This window comes from Lissotriton helveticus, chromosome 1_1 (genome assembly GCF_964261635.1).
Source record: "Lissotriton helveticus chromosome 1_1, aLisHel1.1, whole genome shotgun sequence".
NCBI classification, from domain to species: Eukaryota; Metazoa; Chordata; class Amphibia; order Caudata; family Salamandridae; genus Lissotriton; species Lissotriton helveticus.
Genome location: NC_136057.1, coordinates 1,836,869,314 through 1,836,891,455, shown reverse-complemented (window position 1 = coordinate 1,836,891,455; position 22,142 = coordinate 1,836,869,314). Strand labels below are relative to the sequence as shown.

The following is a 22,142-nucleotide window of genomic DNA, read 5'->3' as shown; positions in this document are numbered from 1 at the left end:
TCAGGAAACAATATCTCAATATAAAGATATTCATTGAGCTCCCACAATGCACTTCTGCACTGGCCCACATCATGTACTTATGTCTCAGTAGTAATATATTTGTAGTGCTGTCATGATGCATCACTATGCCAGCCTTCGATGTGCACTACTCTCTCACTGAGACGTCAACAGAGCTCTCACAATTAATTTGATTAAGACGGCATGAATATCCTAGTATTCAGACATTTGAATAGCTTTCATAACCCACATTTATTCTTAGCTGTAAAATGCAAAGCTTTCCCACTTTCATTCTGAGCTGTACCATATATCGCATCCTGAGACATTCATAGGGCTTGATATGTCAATCCTGGGATTTTTAAAGGGATCTCAGAAACCACCGCCAGACTGACCTGCACCAGGTACTGATGTCCTAGTCGTGATAGCATAAAACAAGCTATTGACAGTTCTGTCAATTGAATTGTGTGACTTGCACGTTACAGGTTTAACCCCTTCAGCGCTCATGACGAGCTGAGCCCGTCATGAGTCGTGCCGCTCGCACGCTGATGACGAGCTCAGCTCGTCATGTAACGCGGCTTTTTGAAAAAAGCCGCGTAGCGCGCAAATCGCCGCAGAGCGCATGCGGTTAAAGAACACAGGGAGTTGAACATCTTCCACAGAGATCTATGTATAACTTGCAGGTAAGGAATGCCAGTTTTAGTAAGAGAATTTACAGGGTTAATGCCCTGTTGTTGGGGGGATGGGGGCTAGGGGTTGTGCAAGTGTTGTGGAATGTCAGAGAAATTGATGGGGACAGAAATTCCCTACAGGCGCCACGCAACACTGTATCCAAGTTTTAAATATATCCTCCGGCCAGTGAAAGAGAAAACAGAGGATCTCCAGCACCTGGCACATCTAGTGTTATAGGGGTGTTAGCTGCTTCATAGTCAATAAACAGTGCAGGCTTGCTTAAAAATATTTAAATACATTTTGCAAGATAAATGTGGGTGAATGAAAAGGTGTGTGTAAGACCTGACATCCTTGGTGTGGTTTCCCCCCAAACTTTGTGCCTTTACTCCTCCTGCATTACTGAATACGTTTTTGTTGGCCTTAAAACACTGTACAGTTACTACTGCTTACCAGTGCTAAAGTGATTGTGCCTTCTCCTTTAAACATGGCAACATTTTCTTACACCAAATTGGTACATTTGAATTACTTATACGTCTCTAGGTAAGTGGCGCTACTTGTACCCATGCGGTACAAAAGGGGGTGGTGATGGACGGAGAATCTGAACCAATCAAACACTGACACCCAGTCAACAGATCAGGGTTTGATCCATCACCGTTCTTTAGCCCACTCTGCCACCTCAGTTCAGACATGACCCGTATGCAAATCAGTCTGACCCTGTGCCTCATGGGAACAGTCCAGCCCGAACTGCCAAGCCATGTCTTCCCTGGACCGGAAACAAGCTTCCTAGAACCGGTTTCTGGCATTTCAGCCGTCATCAGCCAGGCTTGCTTGAATCCAGTGGCAAAGTGAGCAAGTGACTCACGTCTGAGCATACCCTGCCAAACTTATGGCGAACAAGGCGGTACAAAAGGGGGTGGTGATGGACGGAGCATCTGAACCAATCAAACACTCACACCCAGTCAACAGATCAGGGTTTGATTCATAACCGTTCTTTAGCCAACTCTGCCACCCCAGTTCAGACATGGCCATATGCAAATCAGTCTGACCCTGTGCCTCATGGGAACAGTCCAGCCCGAACTGCCAAGCCATGTCTTCCCTGCACTGGAAACAAGCTTCCTAGGACCGGTTTCTGGCATTTCAGCCATCATCAGCCAGGCTTGCTTGAATCCAGTGGCAAAGTGAGCAAGGGACTCACGTCTGAGCATACCCTGCCAAACTTATGGCAAACAAAGCGGTACAAAAGGGGGTGGTGATGGACGGAGCATCTGAACCAATCAAACACTCTCACCGAGTCAACAGATCAGGGTTTGATCCATCACCGTTCTTTAGCCCACTCTGCCACCCCAGTTCAGACATGGCCATATGCAAATCAGTCTGACCCTGTGCCTCATGAGAACAGTCCAGCCCGAACTGCCAAGCCATTTCTTCCGTGGACCGGAAATAAGCTTCCTACGACTGGTTTCTGGCATTTCAGCCGTCATCAGCCAGGCTTGCTTGAATCCAGTGGCAAAGTGAGCAAGGGACTGACTTCTGAGCATACCCTGCCAAACTTATGGCGAACAAAGCGGTACAAAAGGGGGTGGTGATGGACGGAGCATCTGAACCAATCAAACACTTTCACCCAGTCAACAGATCAGGGTTTGATCCATCACCGTTCTTTAGCCCACTCTGCCACCTCAGTTCAGACATGGCCCGTATGCAAATCAGTCTGACCCTGTGCCTCATGGGAACAGTCCAGCCTGAACTGCCAACCCATGTCTTCCCTGGACCGGAAACAATCTTCCTAGGACCGGTTTCTGGCATTTCAGCCGTCATCAGCCAGGCTTGCTTGAATCCAGTGGCAAAGTGAGCAAGGGACTCACGTCTGAGCATACCCTGCCAAACTTATGGCGAACAAAGCAGTACAAAAGGGGGTGGTGATGGACGGACGGAGTTCCAGGAAAGACATGGCTTGGCCGTTCGGGCTGGACTGTTCCCATGAGGCACAGGATCAAGACTGATTTGCATATGGCCATGTCTGAACTGGGGTGGCTTGGTGAGCAAAATAACGATGGATTAAACCCAGATCTGTGACTGGGGGTGAATGTTTTGCCATTGTGCAATATTCCGTCCATCATCTTGTGTGTTTTGCTGTTCACCCTCTGTGGGAAGGGTATGCCCAGACGTGGGTCCCTTGCTCACTAAGCCACTGGAGTCAAGCTATCCTGGCTGAAGACGGCTGATAGCCAGAAACCGGTCCTAGGATGCTTAATTCCGTTCCAGGAAAGACATGGCTTGGCAGTTCGGGCTGGACTGTTCCCATGAGGCACAGGGTCAAGAATGATTTGCATATGACCATGTCTGAACTGGGTGGCTTGGTGAGCAAAATAACGATGGATTAAACCCAGATCTGTGACTGGGGGTGAATGTTTTGCCATTGTGCAACATTCCATCCATCATCTTGTGTGTTTTGCTGTTCACCCTATGTGGGAAGGGTATGCCCAGACGTGGGTCCCTTGCTCACTAAGCCACTGGAGTCAAGCTATCCTGGCTGAAGACAGCTGATAGCCAGAAACCGGTCCTAGGATGCTTGATTCCGTTCCAGGAAAGACATGGCTTGGCAGTTCGGGCTTGGACTGTTCCCATGAGGCACAGGATCAAGACTGATTTGCATATGGCCATGTCTGAACTGGGGTGGCTTGGTGAGCAAAATAACGATGAATTAAACCCAGATCTGTGACTGGGGGTGAATGTTTTGCCAATGTGCAACATTCTGTCCATCATCTTGTGTGTTTTGCTGTTCACCCTATGTGGGAAGGGTATGCCCAGACGTGGGTCCCTTGCTCACTAAGCCACTGGAGTCAAGCTATCCTGGCTGAAGACGGCTGATAGCCAGAAACCTGTCCTAGGATGCTTGATTCCGTTCCAGGAAAGACATGGCTTGACAGTTCGGGCTGGACTGTTCCCATGAGGCACAGGGTCAAGACTGATTTGCATAAGGCCATGTCTAAACTGGGGTGGCTTGGTGAGCAAAATAACGATGGATTAAACCCAGATCTGTGACTGGGGGTGAATGTTTTGCCATTGTGCAACATTCCGTCCATCATCTTGTGTGTTTTGCTACTTGTACCCATGCCTGTAAATTAAATGCTACTTGAATGCTACTTGTTGTCCTGTAGCACTAATTGTGTCACCCACTGACGTAGCATTTTTAAATCATGGCTCAAGTCTGTCATTGCATCCTGTGTGCAGTTTTAACCTGCCATTTTTACATGGCAAATAAACCTTTTCCCAGGCCTAAACATTCCTTTATATACATATAAGTCACTTCTAGGTTAGGCCCTAAACAGTACATAGGCCACGGTGCATTTTATTTAAAAAGTTTGGCATGCATTTCTTTGTTTTACATGTCCTGGTAGTGTAAAAATCCAATGTTCGTTTTTTTATTACTGTAAGGCCTACCTCACTCATAGAACAACATTGGGCTACCTTATTACATTTAATAGGTTATAACTTTTGTTTGGGAGTAGGTAGAAATATCATGTTTGGTCTCCAATGAATAGTAATCTAAACCCATCTTTAAAGGTAAAGTCAGATTTTAAGTCATAATTCTGAAAATGACACTTTTAGAAAGTTGGTATTTTCCTGTCCTAACCATTTGGTGTGTGCATCTGTATCCTGGGAAACATGACTAGGTGTAGTTGGCTTTTGTATATTCCACCCAGACAGTAACACAAAGGGGTGCTGAGTGTTGGCAGGATGGGCAAACCTGACCTGACTGGAGGAGCGGAACTGTCACCTACCGCATTTGCACTTCAAAGGAGCTGCCTCAGCACACTCACAAAGAACTTCACACTAGCCTGTTTTGACTCTAGACATCTTGGAATCAGGGCAGGGAGGAAGGAAATCCCAGAACCAGATGAGGGGGGATTGTAGAAGTTTCACCCACTTCAAATTGCACCGGTTATAAATATTGGACCCTCAGACGAACTCTTCGGTATACTCCTGGACCTGTGGATACTACAGAAGAAGGACTGCTTTGCTGCCAGAGGATTGCCCTGCTACTTGAGGCCTGCCCTGCTATCTGGGAAGGAAGACTGGACCTTCTTCCTTCATCCACTCCAAGGATCAGCTGATTGACCTCCTATAAAGACCCAGTAAGCTCCAGAGCCCTCCCTGCAGCTACCCAACTGACCTACTGCACTGGGCTTGCCGGGAACTACCTAAGCCATGCTGGCCTCTGCTGGAGTAATTTCTTGGTCCCCAATAGGTGCCTTGCAGGTCCTGGACCCATGGTTTGGCACCAGTTTATCTCCTATTGGAAGAAAAGGAAACATCCTGAAGTTTTGGGCTCCTTGTAACCATGTATAGGCCCGTTCATGGCAAGATCTTGCTGCTCACGATGACTACCAAAGTGAAGCTCCAGTGAACCAGACAGTGCTACACCGACGGCCAACAACAACCGGCAATGCAACATCTGCACTTCACGCTATAGCATTGGCAGCCTGCGGTGACCGTCAACAGGAAGCTCCAGTCACGACCGTCAGCAATGCCGAAGCAAATCTTCACGTTACAGGAATGACTGTTGTGTCGCCCAGCCTGCTTCCACTACAGTGACAACCATCCTTGATGCTCTCCCTGCTCCTCGCAGCCACTGCGAACTGGACTCTTTGAGAAGATAGTTTTTTCATCAGGATTAATTTGGTCCCTGTATCCTGCCTGTGGCCCATCGAGGTTTACCTAAATTCATGCTTTTCACCCATATAGCACATCCAGATGACAGCTAGTGGTGCTTTGTGCTTTTAAGCGCTATACCAACTTAAATCTTTGAAATTATATATCTCCGGTTCTACTGGTTGGATTTTTGTCATTTTGGTGTCAAATAATTTATTACATTTTACTCTATTTTTCTAATTTGGTGTGGGATTTCTCGTGTTGTGTTTACACTTTATTACTGTTTGTGTGCTGCAAAAATACTTTACAAGTTGCCTCTAAGGTAAGCCTGACTGTTTTTTTGCAAAACTACCCGAGGGTTAAGCACAAGTTAATTTAGTGGTTCACCCAGACAAGGATTGTGGCTTTTGCTTGAGGAGGGCTCACACCACCCCTCAACCATCAATGCAATTTCTCACAGTGTGTTATAGGGGAACAATACTCCTACGTCTGATGGCTTATTTTGTGCTGGGGATGTTTGACATACAGAGTATGTTGTGTGTGTGTGTATGTGTACTTCACACAGGAAAGCCATATAGCTCTCGTCACCAGGCCCCTTATTTCTCTGATTCCAGTTAGACAGTCCGAACCCAGCTAGTGCACAGTGCCCTTTGCTTCACTTGAACCACCTTCTCACAGATGTCCTTCTCCAGAGACACAATGGAAAGCAACATAAGCGCTGACAAATCTGTTCAAACCAGCCCAGTACTGTAGGAGTCCACAACTAAAATGGGTTCCTAGGGACATGAATGGGCCATGGCAGCCCATCCAATTATGAAAGCAGCTCCTTAACCACTTGGATGCTGAGCCTGTGCTTGTGCTCCAATGTAATTTCCATTGAAGTCAATGGAAACTCCATGACGAGCTGAGCTCGTCATGAGCGTCGAAGGGGTTAAGCCAGCATCCTACTGGGGAAATTTCAGAGTAGCCAAATAGCTAGGATAACCCTGGTCTCTTCTGGATTTGGTAGTCTGCTGCTTAGGCCAGTAGAAGCAAATTTAGATTCCGAAGGCTTTGTGTTGATTCTAAGCTCTATTGACCAGAGATTTTAGCCTGGACATAAATTCCATCAGAAAGCCAATGACCTTGAAATACTGTTTTTTCCCTGCTTGACAAAGTGCTTTCAGCAAATTCATCCAAATTAATTGAATTAAATACTTAGGGCCAGATGTAGGTAATTCATATTTACCGACTCTTAAATACCGAATTTTACCGATTCGGTATTTAAGAGTCGGTAAATATGAAGGGGGGAGATGTAGGTATTACAGATTCTGTAAATACCGAATCGTTAAGATTCGGTATTTACCGAATCTGTAAATACCGAATCGGTATTGCCCATTGATTCCTACGGGCCTTGAAGCCCATAGGAATCAATGGGCAATACCGATTCTGTAATTACAGAATCGGTAAATACCGAATTTGGCAAGGGTGCAGGGGGTATCACTTTGACACCCTCTGGCACCCCAAAAATAGGCATGTGCGCCATGTGGCACACAGACATGCCCTAAGGGCATGTCTGTCTGTCACATGGCTAGGTGTGCATGCACACATGTGCATGCACACCTGAATTCGGTATTTTAACACCCAATTGGATTGGGTGGTAAAATACCGAATTTGTAGGGCCTTTGGGACTCAGAAGAGTCCCACCTACATCTGGAAGGTACCGAATCGGTAAAAATACCGATTTGGTATTTTACAGATTCTGTAAATTTACCGATTCGGTAAATTTACAGAATCTGTAAAATCTGGCCCCCTACATCTCAAGATGCCAAATACCGGTCGGAAACGGCCGAATTCGGCCGTTTCTGACCGGTATTTGCCACCTACATCGGGCCCTTAATTTGAACAACTGAATATATTGATAACAGAACTTTATTTAACATACAAAGGATTGTGTATCTTTAATAAAATTGTAAAGCAAAGTTATTCAATGTATCCAACTTTCTTTTCTTAATTAATGAAAAAGTGTAACATTGTGGTTAGATGTTGCAGAACAAGAAAGCACGTAAAAATGGCCATACTCGGATATTTCCTAATACTGTGATATATAATAACATTTAATTATGTCATATGCAATGTTTACTTATGCATCCATTTGGATCCAGAGCCTGCACATTGGAGTAGCCAGGCTCTGTGCCTCTTACATATGAAAGGGATTTATTCCTGGGGAATGACGTGCCTTTACATCTCTAAATAGAAGCACCCATCAAGCCACAGCATCACCTTAAATTCCCCCTCGACACCTTCCATTGCTCTTTAAGTTTCATTTCTTCCCTTCTGCAAGATACAAAGCACATTGTTTATCAAGTTTAAAATGTTTATTTTATGTTATTAAACTTTGTGTTTTGTGTTCAGGCAGGGTTCAGGATGAGATTGATCGTGTGATTGGGCGTAGTAGGAGTCCTGTAATGGAAGACCAGGCGAAGATGCCTTACACCAACGCAGTGATACACGAAGTCCAGCGTATTGGTGATGTCGCTCCCTTAGGAGTGCCACACATGACATACCGCGACACCGAGATCCAAGGCTTCTTCATACCAAAGGTTAGTCCAGACATCGCACACAAGCCAACATTATATTGACCACACAAGTCCACCAAGTGACCCAAACCCCGAAGATGATGGTGTCCATGCTACCGCAACCTTTCTATCTGAGGGATCTCTTGTGGATATCATGAGGGAAATTAATTTAGACCACACAGGAAGTGAATTGATGAAGATTTTTCCCCTGACTTCAGCGAGAAAAATATTTGGGAGATTCTAAAAATCCACAGATGTCCAGTTTCATGTGGTAGAATGCATATTCAATCCTGGCTAAAGAGTACCAGCTTAGATTCTGAAGAACATCAGAGAATTATTACGTCTTCAGACAGGGGTTTTAATTCTTTGTTGCTCCCTTGCACCAGGGTATGCTTAAATGTAGTCTCTCTACAAGTGTGTCGTTTGCACTGTTTGTTTCTTTTAGAGGCCCCCCGTTCACTCTACTCGCTTCCATGGCTGACCTCTCGGGCCCGCAGTATATCTGATGGCCCTAATATCAGGATTGCATTTGCAAGGTGTTTATGTCCACTCTCGTTATGACCTTGCCACAGTAAATGGAATAGGTAACCCGAGAGTGTAATGTTGTCCTTTACTGCCCCCACAGAGTACAGGATGCCAGCTTGATGTGGAAACGCTATTTATTATATTCTTAACAACTATACTATTCACAGACCGCCGAGCGTCTCACTGTGCCCAGCTCCGGTAGCTGCTGCCGTTTGCTGCCCTTCGCGCGCTTTGCTCGCGCCTCATGCGCATGCGCCAGTGTTCCGCTCTTGCCTCGGCGCGGCACGTCATCACGCCGTGCGACGGAGACTAGAGCGCAACACTACATATCTCCTTCTTTTCCAATAACACAAAACATATGTCCCAAGTCAATAGTCACTCATATCATAGTCTCTGAACCGAGAGGGCAGGGTGACTGTCCTCCCGGCACGGGTTCTTCTTACCGGGGTGAGCTCTTCCCTGTTACCTTCACCGGGAAGATTCCTCACGTCCTTCGGTGCGTCTTTCTCCTTTTCCCCAGCCGGGGCCGCACTCACCACTGTCCCTTCATCTGCCTGTGCTCCTTCGTTCACTTCATTGTCCTCTAAGGCAGATCTCTCCTTCTGCCTCTCATCACCTTTCTCCATCTCTTCCTCACCGTTGGTTTGCCACAGTTCCTCATTCTCTTCCTCTTTACCTGCCGGCCATTGCATGATCCTGTTGACCTTTGCCATACCGTCTTGGGACCATACTCTCCCATCGCTGAGCAAAGCTGCTCTCCCGTACACCTCTTGGACCTGCAGAGGTTTGCTGTACTTGCTTTCGCCTTTTCTTTGGAGGGTTGCCAGTTTGACCCTAACCCATTCCCCTCTTTCCAGGTTTGTGTCTTTGGTGTTGTGTCTTCTGTTGTAATGTGCGGCGTACACCTTACGGGCTTTCTCCAGGTTGTGCTGTACTACCGCCGGCGACCATTTGCTCGTCACAGTTTTTTCTCTCCATACTACATTGTCTCTCGTGAAGGGGAGTCTGCCCCTCAGGATCTGGAAGGGGCTGTAACCTAGCGCTGTTGGGGTGATCCTGTACGCCCACAGCATGCTCTGAACTTCCATTTCCCAATCTTTCCCTTGCATTATAGCCGCCTGTATGGATCCCATCAGCACAAGGTTAAACTGTTCCACTTGTCCGTTGCATGCGGGATGATACACTGCAGTGTGTTTCGACTTTATCCCGTTCCTCTCCATGTACCTGTTCCATTTATCTGAGGTGAACTGCGGTCCATTGTCACTCAATATTGTCCTCGGTATTCCTTCCCTTAAGAACAATGAGGTGAGGAATCTCAGCACCGTGTCTGTGTCCATGGTTTCTTGCACTTCTATCTCTGGCCATTTGGAGTATTTGTCTATGACCACGCACAGGTATTTGGCAATGCCTTTGTTGTCGAGTACGGGACCCAAAATGTCCACTGCTATATCTTCCCAGGGGTTCTGGGGTCGCTCAAATTCCCCCAACGCCGGCCTCAGTGGTCTCAGTATTTTATCAGCTCCTTGGCAATGGGCACATTCCCTCACTTGCTTTTCTATCTGACTGTCCATTCCCGGCCACCAGTACATTTGTTTCGCTCTCAGCTTCGTTTTCACAATGCCGAGGTGACCTTCGTGAAGTTGATTCAGTAGCAAGGGAATAAGAGTCACTGGGGGTATCACCTTTTCTCCCCGGTACATGAAAATGCCCGAGTCGCTCATCGATATCTCCTCCCGTATCTCATAGTACTTCCTCAGATCCGCTTTGAGGTGCCTTTTTTCTGGCCATCCAGAGATCAAATATTGTTTAATCTCCTCCATCTCTCTATCTTCTCCATAGGCCAGGGTCATTCTTGCCTGCTGATGGTCTTCTCCGCATCCTCCATTACCGCCACCATCTCGTCTGTATCAGGAGGGACCGCAGGTGCTTCCTCCATGGCGGAGGCTCGGCTCAAATAGTCCGCTACTTTGTTCCTTGTCCCTGGCAGGTACTCCACATCATAGGCATAGTCCAGTAGCTTGAGTGTCATCTTCGCGATGCGAGGAGTGGCAGTGTCGTGGCTGCTTGAGGTTAGCACCTTGACCAATGGTTTGTGGTCTGTTTGTAGTTTGAAGCGGGTGCCCCAGACAAATTGTCTAAACTTTCCCATGGCCCAAGTGACCGCCAGCATTTCTTTTTCAATGACGCTATATTTCTGCTCCGTGGGGGACAGAGTTCGGGATGCAAAACTGAGAGTCTCTACAGTGCCATCCGCCCTTTCCTGTGCAAGCACTGCTCCCAGTCCTCTTTCACTGGCATCTGTTGTCAATATGGTGCTGCCTGTAGGGTCATATCCGTGCAGGGGTATAGCTCCACTTATGTCATTCTTCAACTCTTCGAATTCACTTTGTGCCTCTTCATCCCATTTGAACTGCGACTTGTCTCTGATGAGCTGGCGGAGTTTGTGAGTCTTGGTGGCAAAGTGTCTGACGAATTTACTATAGTACTCCGCCATCCCGAGGAATGACCGCACTTCTTCCTTGTTGACCGGGGCTCTGGCATCGCAAATGGCTTTCACGTTTTGTCTTTTGGGGGATATACCTTGGTTCCCTATTTCATGTCCTAGATATGTGACAGATGACATGCCCAGCCTGCACTTACTCCACTCGGCTGTGAGACCTTTTTCTTGAAGCACTGTTAGTACTTTTGTCAGCTTCTCGTCATGATCTTCCTTGCTTGTTCCCATGATCAGGATGTCGTCCTGAAAGTACTGGACACCTGGTAAGTCCTTAAATAGGCGATGCATTAACTTTTGGAACACCGCAGCCGCTGAGGCCAGCCCAAAGGGCATGCGGCGGAATTGATAACACCCAAAGGGTGTGATGAATGAGGTTAGTTTCCTGCTGACGGGTGTAAGTCGATCTGATGATACGCTGATGTGAGGTCTATTGTTGAGAACCATGATACCCCCCTTGTTCTCGCCAGCATTTCCTCGATCCTCGGTAGGGGAAACTTCTCTACTATCAAGCATTTGTTGAGCTCGCGGAGGTCCACACATAACCGTACCTTGCCATTTGGTTTCCTGGCCACGACCAAGGGGGCCAACCATTCTGAGCTGTCAATCGGTTCTATTATCCCTTGTTCTTCCAATCTTTGGAGTTCCTGCTGGACAGCGTCTCTAACAGCAATGGGGATGTTCCTGACTTTGTGGGACACCGGACGGGCGTCCTCCTTGAGGAGTATTTTGTGCACGAACTTGTTCAACTTCCCTACAGAGCCTCCAAACACCTTGGGGAAGGTCTGCTTTAGTCTGTCTTGCTGTGGCCATAGGCTGTCTTCTGTCAGCAGGATCTGCTCTTTGCCACCTGGATCCAGCTACATACCCAGGTCGCCCTGGTCTCTCCAGCCTAGCCCTGAGGGTCCCCGCTCCGCCACGTACAGCTTGCAGGTCGCAGATCTGCCTCTGAATTCAAATTTCAAGGTGCGGAAACCCACCATGGGAATTGCGTTTTCGGTGTATGAAAAGGGACGAATGTCCGGTGGATCTAGCTGGGGACCCAGGACGGGCACAAAGTCTTCCTCCCATACTGATCGTTGCACAATGGAGTACGGGGACCCCGAGTCAATTGCAATGTGGACTTTCACTCCCCCTATCAACATGTCTGTGCGCGGCTTGTCCGAGCGCCTGCCCGTCACATCCAAAACCTGTTCCTCGATGCATAAGACCATGTCGTCGTTCTCCAGGTCGTCTTCATCCGGGGCTTCCGACGAGGACTGCCCTATGTACTTCACCACGGTTCTCTTCCCTTTCTTGCGGCACACTTTCTCAAAATGGCCAACGAGGCCGCAGAAAGAGCATCTGGCATGAAATTCAGGACACCGTTTGTCTTGTGCTGAATGATCTGCACTCCCGCACCTGTAGCACGCGAATTTGCTGTCCGTGGGATGTCTTCCTGGAGCTGCTTGTTTCCCTGTCCACCTAGAATCCTGCCTCCTTTCTCCGGCTGTTCCCTTGTACCTCGTGGTTGAGGACGCTTCGTCTATCTTGTTGACCATCTGTCTCTGTGCACTCTCCTTCTTTGCTGATTCCGCACAGCGCTTCGAAAGTTCCGCTTTCTTTACCATGGCAATTACGTCTTTGAGCGATGTCTCTCCTTGTGCCCACAACTTGTCTTGGACCGATTTGTTCATGGTGTGCATGACAATTTGGTCTCTGATGTATTCATTCTGTAGTTGCCCATATATGCACGTGATGGCTAGTCTCCTCAAAGCTGCCACATAATCATCTATCGACTCTCCTTGCTCCTGCTTCCTTTGTTGGAAGTTGTACCGATCGACGGATACGCATACTGCTGGGCGATAATGATTGTCTAGGTCTTCCAAGGCGTTCTTGAAGACGTCATCGGCTGAGGCTGGTCTCTCCGCTGGCACGATGTTCGCAAACACCCGTGCCCCTTCCGGGCCCAGGTTATGCAGTAGCAACCTTTTCTGCCTAGCGCTGGGGAATTCCTCGCCGTTCTCATCCTCCAAGGCTCCTACATAGTTTTTGAAGTACTCCCTCCAGTCCTCCCATTTCATCAAGGGTTCCCCCGGTCTGGGTAGGAATGGGACGGGCGCCGTTAGTGATGTCATCTGGCTGCTCATTCTGGGCGCTGTTCTTGGCCCTCCATCACTGTTCCCTGGGCTGCCTAGTGTGGTGGGACTCTCTTCTCCGTCTGAGACGTCCCCTTGGCTTTTGGGACTGCCAGGTGTGCTGGTAATGCCACTTCGTGCGTCACTGGGGAGGTGTGCTTTTTCTTCCTCCCTGTCACTGTCCCTTCTCTCTGCCAGGGTCTCAGCTATGTGCCCCTCTGCGCATTGTGCAGGCCTGGACCTGCTCTAGTCTGGTTGGGTGCCACGTGGTTGCAGGTTTCTGTGGTCTGGCGCTGCTACCACACTCTGTTGTAAATAGCGTTGTTTCTAAGGGCGTGCTCACTGTGTGGTGCCCCTTCCCGCTGTCTCTGACCTGTTTCCTTGCTTTGTCCTCTGTCCCGCTCTTCCTGTGTTGCTGTGTGGGGCTGGTGGGGTGATCCCAAACCTCGTCGCCACTGTAATGTTGTCCTTTACTGCCCCCACAGAGTACAGGATTCCAGCTTGATGTGGAAACGCTATTTATTATATTCTTAACAACTATACTATTCACAGAGCGCCGAGCGTCTCACTGTGCCCAGCTCCGGTAGCTGCTGCGGTTTGCTGCCCTTCGCGCGCTTTGCTCGCGCCTCATGCGCATGCGCCAGTGTTCCGCTCTTGCCTCGGCGCGGCACGTCATCACGCCGTGCGCCGGAGACTAGAGCGCAACACTACAGAGAGGTCTGCAGCAACTGACACATCCATGCGATGTGTATGAATGCACCTCTTCTTTTTGTAAGCAAAGTATTTTACTGTTCAGAAAACACACATTTCAGGACAGTTTTTCTTAGTTGTCGTTCCTATCTCTCATCCATTAGTAGGAATTTCTTTTTTTCTACAATATCCCTTTCTCCCCTTTTTTATCCCTACCTCCTTCTTTGTTCTTCCCTTTCTTTGGTGGCGATTCTTCGTCTCACCCTGACTTTTCCTCGGGGCTATTTTACCCGCTGCTGCTCAAGTGTGTCCACTGTTCCTAATTTGATTTTTTCTGACCTTTTTCCCAGGGATAGGCAGTCTAGGTTTCATTTAGCTCTTCCACTGAACAGTAGAGATTCCCTTTCTCTGATTTCGTGGATATATAACTTCTTGCCATTCGTACCCGCATCTCCATCATTGTGGTGTTTGTCACCGTCTTTGCCTTGCATGCAGGGTATTTCCATCTCTGGTGCTGGAGCTCCTTGAAACCCTTTCATTTCTGTTCATTTTCCCTGCTCTTCCTCTCGGAAATGTTTAATATGTGTGCATTATCATACAACGCAGAAAAAAAAGAGTTTTCCTTTCCACACAACGAGCATGGTGTCTGTCCTCCTCTCCATTCTGTGAAATTTGACTGGATATGGCCTATTATGTGTAAACGCTGCCAGGGCCGTACTGGGAACCACAACCGGCCCTGGCAAAGTGCTCCTCCCCCCTCCCCACTCGGGGGGTTGGAGGTGCCGCCGAGCTCTTTCCCAGGGCCGGTTTTCGGCCGATTTTGGTACAGGGCCGAAAACGGCCCTGTAACAAAAGCGGCCCCTTGGGGCCCAAAACCGGCCCCCACCCATGCGGCGCACCGGGGATTGCCCGGTGCCGCTATAGCCAGTCCGGCCCTGAACGTTGCAGTATACTAGATCGAATATCGTGTGCCCAATAGTTTTAATTCAAAAACAAATAACGCTTTCTCACATGTAATCGGTCTAATAATTATTTTTAAGGGGAAACGTGGATCAGTCACAGGTTCGTGTTTTGTCATTTTATTTTAACATTTTAAATTAAGAAAGGTATATGGGATATTTGCAATTCCTAGGCAGAATCATCCTACATGTTTCACTCTTGTGTGTGCAAGTTGAGTGAAGTTTAAAGCCAAGGGGCACTTTTACTATTATTTCATGCAGAGCAGCATGGGAACTTAAAAGGGAGAGAGTACAAAATCTCCATATTTACAAAAGACATGGAGCATTTCTTCTCTCTCCTTGTGCTGGTGCACTGTGTGCTGCCTAACGTCAATGCAGGCACCCTTGCATCCCTGTGTTATGGGCAGAACTGATTTTTGTGCAGGAACCTTCACCTATTATTAGGCAGAATGCAGCACACAGAGAAAGAGGGCGTAACGAAGAGGAATAAAGGTATTTGTCCATCTCTGCTGGGCAGGTGCAACATTTTGGCACAAACCCAGGTTTAGAAGTCTTTTAAATCTGGGATTGCAATAAAATACAAGTGTGGATGCATGCGAACTCCCGTGTTCCACACATGTAATGTCCACGATGCAAATTAATGAATGGTAGCTCTATGCGCTCTGGTGTGTTAATTTATATTTTACTAAACTACACAGAGTGGCTTTGTGTGGCTTACTAAATTAAAAAACTATATTTATGTTGGGGCTGCACCACAAAAGTGATGTAACGCAGATGCAAAATCATAGTACATCTGGGTCAAAGGGGGCGGGCTAAGATTGGTGCCTGAATGCGCCCCACAGTAAATGTCAGATCGACTCCTTCAATGTTCCCATGCAGGTTTTGTTTCAGGAATCCAGAAATTGTGGCATTCGCTGTGGCTGTGATAAACTTGCCTCTCAAGCCCTGATTAAAGGAGGCCCTGTCAGATGAGATAATGTAATTATTGTATATGACAAAACGCAAAAACCAAGCTCTTTGGGATTCATTAGAAGTGGTAATCATCATATTTTCATGGCACATTTTGGTGCATTCCTACTTTTCCCTGTACATACTGGGCATTTTCCCGTTGATAAATTCCAGTCGATTTATCTGGTGAAATTTAACAAAGGGTGTGGTCTTTGTCTGGTGCTTCCGGGATGCAATACATATATCACCTCTTTTAACTGCGATCGTGCAGGGATCTAAATTTAACAGGACACTTCTAATCAGGCACTCAGAGTGACCTGGGGACTGTGCTAGCAACTAGTTCAACAGAAGATAGAAAAAGAGCAGCTGTCAAGGGCAGGATCTTGCGGGAAATACACCGTCATGCAAAGTACCATTTATCTTTTCCTCTTACGGCAAGCATTTGATAAAGTGAGAAACTATGGAGTGAAAGAGAGAGAGAGACGCTGGATGTAGCCTCAGGTAAAAGATAAGGTTGAGCAGGTTTGGAGTTGACAGGGCTACCATTCTATCGTTTTCCTTTTCTATGAAAGAATGGCCATCCTGCAGCTCTGGGCATCAACCCAATCACAGAGTAGGCTTGATAAGACCAGCACAAGGTGTACCGCAATATGATAAAGTAGAATACATAAAGGGCACATTTTACCCAAGGTTTCACATCCTGACCATGAGTGTTTCTCACACAATTGGGTAAAAAGTAGTCCATTTGAGTGAGAAAACCACAAATCTAATCACATTGCTTCCTGTTAGCCATGGCGTAATGTCTTGGGAATGAGGTATGTAGGAAGCATCCTCACTGTCAAGGAGACCTTGTTTGCTTCTGGTAAACATTGTGCACACTGCTAACTGGGATGTATCTCTGTTGTGATGGGCACCCAAACAGCTACATTTTTAGGACTTATCACAGGCAGTCATAGCTCTGGGACAACTGTATGTCATCATTTATCCCAAAATTTAAATAAGAATTAGTACAGAGAGAGTTCTTTTGGACATCCCCTTCAACCACTAGCTGTCATGTGTCTTTCATAGGTTGCTTGCTGGTATGAGCAGACCATCAAGGCCTAGGTATTTAATGAATAGTTGAACTGTCCCATTAATGTCCTCATTAGGTTTTGGTGATGGGACATCAAGTAGTCCTTTGTTAGATGGCAGAAGTACCATGAAATGACGGTTGTGACTGAGACCCAACGTGTGTTCTGTGATGAATTTATTTTGCTGTCAGACAAAGACTTTCATTTGAAGATTTATGGGATTTTTGTTGGGAAAGTTCATGTTTCATGGATGACTTAGCTTATCAAAAAGATGCAGTGCTAAATACTAAGCACCCTTGTGCGCTAATTTGCTGTCATGATAATATGTTGCAGGATGTATGGCATTTTTGTTCACAGAGTAAATACTTTACTGTTGAAGATGCAACAAAAATACTAGACCTTTGTCAAATGTAACTACTATGCCATATTTGCTCTGTCAGGTAATGGCCGCACTACAGTTGGTGTTGCAACTCGTTCCGCCCGACCCAACAACAAGGCCACTTACTGGATCCAGTTTTTGCCAATTGGGGGGACTAATGATTGATAGCCTGACCGCAGTTCCGTGGACAGATCTACCTGATCTCATTTAGCACGGAGGTACCCAACTCCCCGCGGGGGCTGAGTGACGGCAGAGGAAATGGGCAAGGTTCTCGACTGCTAACTTCAATCACGCCCTTCAGTGGGGAGGGCCACCGGGAGGCAGGGACATTGAAGAGGCATGCAACACGCTAGACGTATGAATTACCAAGGCGCTAGACCTAGTTGCCCCTTGGTCAGACAGTGTCCGAACTCATGTAAACGTGTGGAATGGATCTGGAGGAGAGACTTTGTCGAGCATAAAAGGACTGAGTATAAAATGAGGCTTAAAGCCTATCACGCACTCATAAGGAGATCTCGAGCCGCTTATTACAATACTAGGATTGAGCAGGCTGAAAACTCGTCCCGAGAGCTATTTGGAATTTTTAAGGACATATCGTCATTGTCCAGAACCACGGTGCCAAACAGATGCTCAGTAGAATCTTGCAACCTGATCGCAGAGTTATTTGCAGTGAAGGTAGCAAGAATTTATACCACCTTCCTGGACCAAGCTCGTAACGGAAGGGGAGTGGGAGATGGGTGGCCCAACATGGAGGAGGCACAGTACCTCTCCAGTTTTGAACCCCCCTCCTGCGACAAGCTTAAAAACATGGCACTAAGTATAAAATCAGGGTCACCGAGGGACCCTACTAAACCCAAAACCCTCAGTGATAGCATGGACATCGTGGCTCCTTATATTGGATACCTCCTCAAACTCTCCTTTGAATCAGGGACAGTCCCAAAGGGATGGAAGGAAGCGGTTGTCATCCCCATTAAGAAAAAACTGGGATAAAGGCAAGCCAGTTGGAGAATTACCAACCAGTCTCACTCCTGACATATTTTGCTAAAATTACAGAAAAGGTGGTCAACACTCAGCTAACCACGCACATTAACAAGTACAACCTACTGCACCCCACACAATCAGGCTTTTGGGCAAACTATTCTACGGAGTCAGCACTGCTCCTATCAATTGAAACAATTCGCAGACACACGTGGATGACGGCCAGACGGTGACTCTGGTATTATTGGACCTCAGCGCCGCCTTCGACACCGTCGCCCACCCACTGCTCCTACAGCACCTCAAAATACGAGGGCTGGACAAACTAGCCTTGGAATGGATGAGATCCTTTTTGTAGGATCGTAGCTTCCAAGAATCTGAGAGCCCATACTATTCTAAAAACATTAGGCTGGCTCAAGGGGTTCCCCAGAGGTCTATACTCAGTCCCACACTTTTTAATCTATATATGGCCTCTCTAGCAGATCTGATTGCGAAATACGATATCAGTATCGTATCATATGCGGATGACACACAACTAGTGGTGTCACTATCTCAATCTCACGTAGAGGCAGCCATCAACTTCTTCACCTGCTTACAGGAACTTGTGGACTGGATGTCTAGTAATTGCCTAAAATTGAATGGCAGTAAGACGGAGGTTCTAATAGTTGACAAGGCACCTTCCATATGGCCCTCAGCGTGGTGGCCACAGACTTTGGGCCCCACCCCGTCCCCCAATGATCAGGTTAAGAACTTGGGGATGTGGCTGGATTCGAAGCTCTCTTTTGACCACCACACCAGGATTGTGGCCGGGAAATGCTTCGGAATAATGAAGGGCCTTCGGAAGACGCTTGATGTGCTCCCCGTATCCGCCAGAAAACCCCTGGCCACGCGCTGGAAACATCTCGTCTGGCCCGCCTCGTTTTGATGCTGCCCAGGAGAGCTCCATCCAGGAATGCCCTCACTGCACTACACTGGCTCCCGGTGAGGGAAAGAATTACCTTTAAAACGCTGTGTGTCAGCCACCGTACCCTACAAGGAAAGGGACCTAGCTATTTACACAGCCTATTGGTGCCTTACACCCCTTCCTGGGCATTGAGATCGCTGGGGACAGGGCAGGTGAAAATACCTGTAGTTAGAAGAGCAAGAATGGGAGGAAGATCTTTCTGTTGTCTTGCCGCTAAACACTGGAATGGCCTACCTCAGGCGCTTAGATTACCTCTGGAAAGTATCTTTCGGAAACAACTAAAAACCTGGCTCTTCCTCATATAGTTCCCCAACCCTGCAGGATCATGTCATGTTACCGAGCAAGATGAGGGGCTAGCTGCAGCGTGGGGACATACTAGACAGTATAACCAGGCGCTTTAGAAACTCATCTATTATTATTTTTTATTATTTCATTGTGCATGGTTTTTAAGTCCGCCTGTTACAATGTAAACTTCTAACCCCATTCCATAACAATCTTCTTTGAGGGTACAGCTTAACTCTGCTAACACCGCCTGTTCAGCAACAGCACCCCTATTCCTAGCTACATATTGTTGTAAACCAAGATGTGGCTTCACAATTGGCCTTTTTTCATAGTAACAGCTGAGACAGCACAAACAAGGTCACCCATCTATTACTAAACACGTCCCCTAGTACAATATCAGACCTGTCAGCTTTGTCCATATTTGTTAAGTTTCCCAGCTCATGTCATGCTAGATCATGTGTCAATTGTGGAGCCCTTGTACTTTCAAGTTTTTTTTGGTTGCTTCTTTTTCTTTTTGTTAATAATATTTCCACTAGGAAGTGGCCTGATATACTTGTGCTCTCATTGTTTGGGGGTGTATATCCCTCATACCTCTGAAGTGATCTACAAGATGCATGAAGGTATGCTTTTTTTAATTTAAATTGTTTTCACATCTGGATTTGATGTGGCCTCCCACATGTTTCGCTTGGTAATGGCTGTGTATTCATTCTTCCTTTTCAGTGGACTAAGCAATACACGCTCCATCTGTATGGGAGTGTTGGTGCCCAGGAGCGCTGGGTTTGATAAAAGTAAATGGTGCATTAACAAGGCCAGTTATTTGATATGCATTCATCTACTTCTTTATGCTGAATTTTCCAGGTTGAATTCCTTCTTATAATTGGTGTTAGGTAGACCGTTATTCATTAAAAATAGGCATAAGTAACCAAAATATTACTTCACAAGGTCTCTATTTCTTCAAGCACAATCATGCAGTTTTTAATGTTTTGAATTTTAAAATCGATGTCTCTGCCCTGAGTATGAGTGGTCTTTCAGGATTACTTCCCCTCTGGGTTGGTGTAATTGAGTGTAACATTGTCAAACAAAGTATCTACTAGAATGCTGTTTGACCATGTAATTTTTTAACAACGGTGCAGATGGCACAGTTTCTACTTGTGTTGCTGTATTCTTTTGCAAGTTTCTTTACTGGTCTTGGCAATATAAAATGAGTACATAGAGACATAGGAGGGAGATTCACAAAGGTAAATAGCCATCTGAATATTTACTGACCTGAAGATCTGTTCTTACATGTAAGTGTAACTCTCCACCCTCATACAAAATAATTTATGAGTGTAAAGTTATAACTGCTGACTTCAGACCTGATGGTGGGGTTCTCTGCCACTGAGGTGAAGATCTATGGGAAAGTATACAATTTATATTTGAATATTGTAAAATATTGTTTTTAAAATGGCTAATATGAATGTAAACAATTAAAAAGATGTATTATTAACCAGGAAGTAATAAAATAAAATGTTGCAGTATATTAACTGATCAAATTAAATGAGTATTAAGTAATACATTAATTTACCCATATTAATTTATGTTATCCATATTAACTTTTAACTTTTAATCCATGTATTAGAGAATTACCCACGATGACTTACATTTATATTGGTAAATGTGCCTAAAAGTTATTAATTGATTTAATTGAAATACTTCGTAACTGTTTTTAAGTTTTAAATTGTATTTAAATGTGTTTGAGTCAAGGTTATTCATATGTTTACACAAAAAATAACTATATATATATTGTTTTCATGCGCAGGCACAGGAGTATTTGTAGGAAATTCAACTTCTAGAACATACAAAATGGTTAAATTGATGGTTTACACATCATTTTCTTTTTTAGTGCTGGCAAAAAAGCTTTTACAATCTCAGTGTTGCTTTCAAAGCACTGTAAGTGCAAATCCCTGATAGCAAAAAGTTAAACTCACTGCCCCACACTGCACTTTATTTACTAATTTTCAGGCATCTTAAACCAACTCTGTAACGTCAATGCCCTACAAAAGAAAAGCACATTTCGAAATACACGTTGTTAATTCCCTTACGATGCTGCTTTTAATTAAACATTTTGATTGCCTTTGTATGGGAATACATTTAAAATATCAGCATATTGTCCAAAATGTTTGAATAACTAAAATATTGGCTGAACGGAATTGCATCTTATTTAGCAAAACATTCGAACTTTGCTCAGAAAGTGCGTTTTTTTATGACTGGGTGTAAATCTATTCAGCCATCTTGGAGAAATTAGCATTTAAAGAGGAGTTCACTTTGAGCAGAAAATGTTAAGCATATCTGAATGATTGGTCCCATGGTGCTGTATCACAGGAGTACCACAGGACCAAAATTCCCAAACCACTCGACCTGATGGGTTCAGGAGTTTTTTCCCTCATTGACCCTTCCTGTACTGTAGTAAAGGAGACCTGGGTACTGAAATGATCTTATGGGCTAGACGCAACTCTGAGGAAAATGTTCCAGCAACCATTACAGAACTTGAGGACTCAGTTCCAGTGTCCTGAAAAAAAAATTGAAAGAAGCCCATAAAGGGGTAGGGTGGTCACAACATGACCTCTCCAGGGATTTGCATGGATGGTGGGTGTTCTGAAAGGTCCCCCAACCATCTTTGATTAATTCGTTTTTAAATTAATTTTGGTTGCCAGCATCTGGTACTGTGTTACCACAAATATTTTTTTTTAAATGAGAAGAGTCTGGTGGTATACTAGACCCTGAAGCCCACAGTCATTTTGCAGCTGTATGACATCCTAAGTGGGTAGTTGGCCACAGACAGTGGGTTGAGTGCAAGGCTAGCCCACTCACAGAGAGATGGGT

At 46.0% G+C, this 22,142-nt stretch overlaps 1 protein-coding gene across 1 annotated transcript in view; it reads left to right on the top strand.

Moving 5' to 3' along the window:
• Positions 1-22,142, top strand: part of LOC144753583 (cytochrome P450 2D15-like) — a 133,587-nt gene that overhangs the window by 90,983 nt on the left and 20,462 nt on the right. Inside the window, exon 7 of the mRNA XM_078641226.1 lies at positions 7,714-7,901. Within this exon, the coding sequence (XP_078497352.1) occupies positions 7,714-7,901 (188 nt within the window). The remainder of the gene's footprint in view (positions 1-7,713; positions 7,902-22,142) is intronic.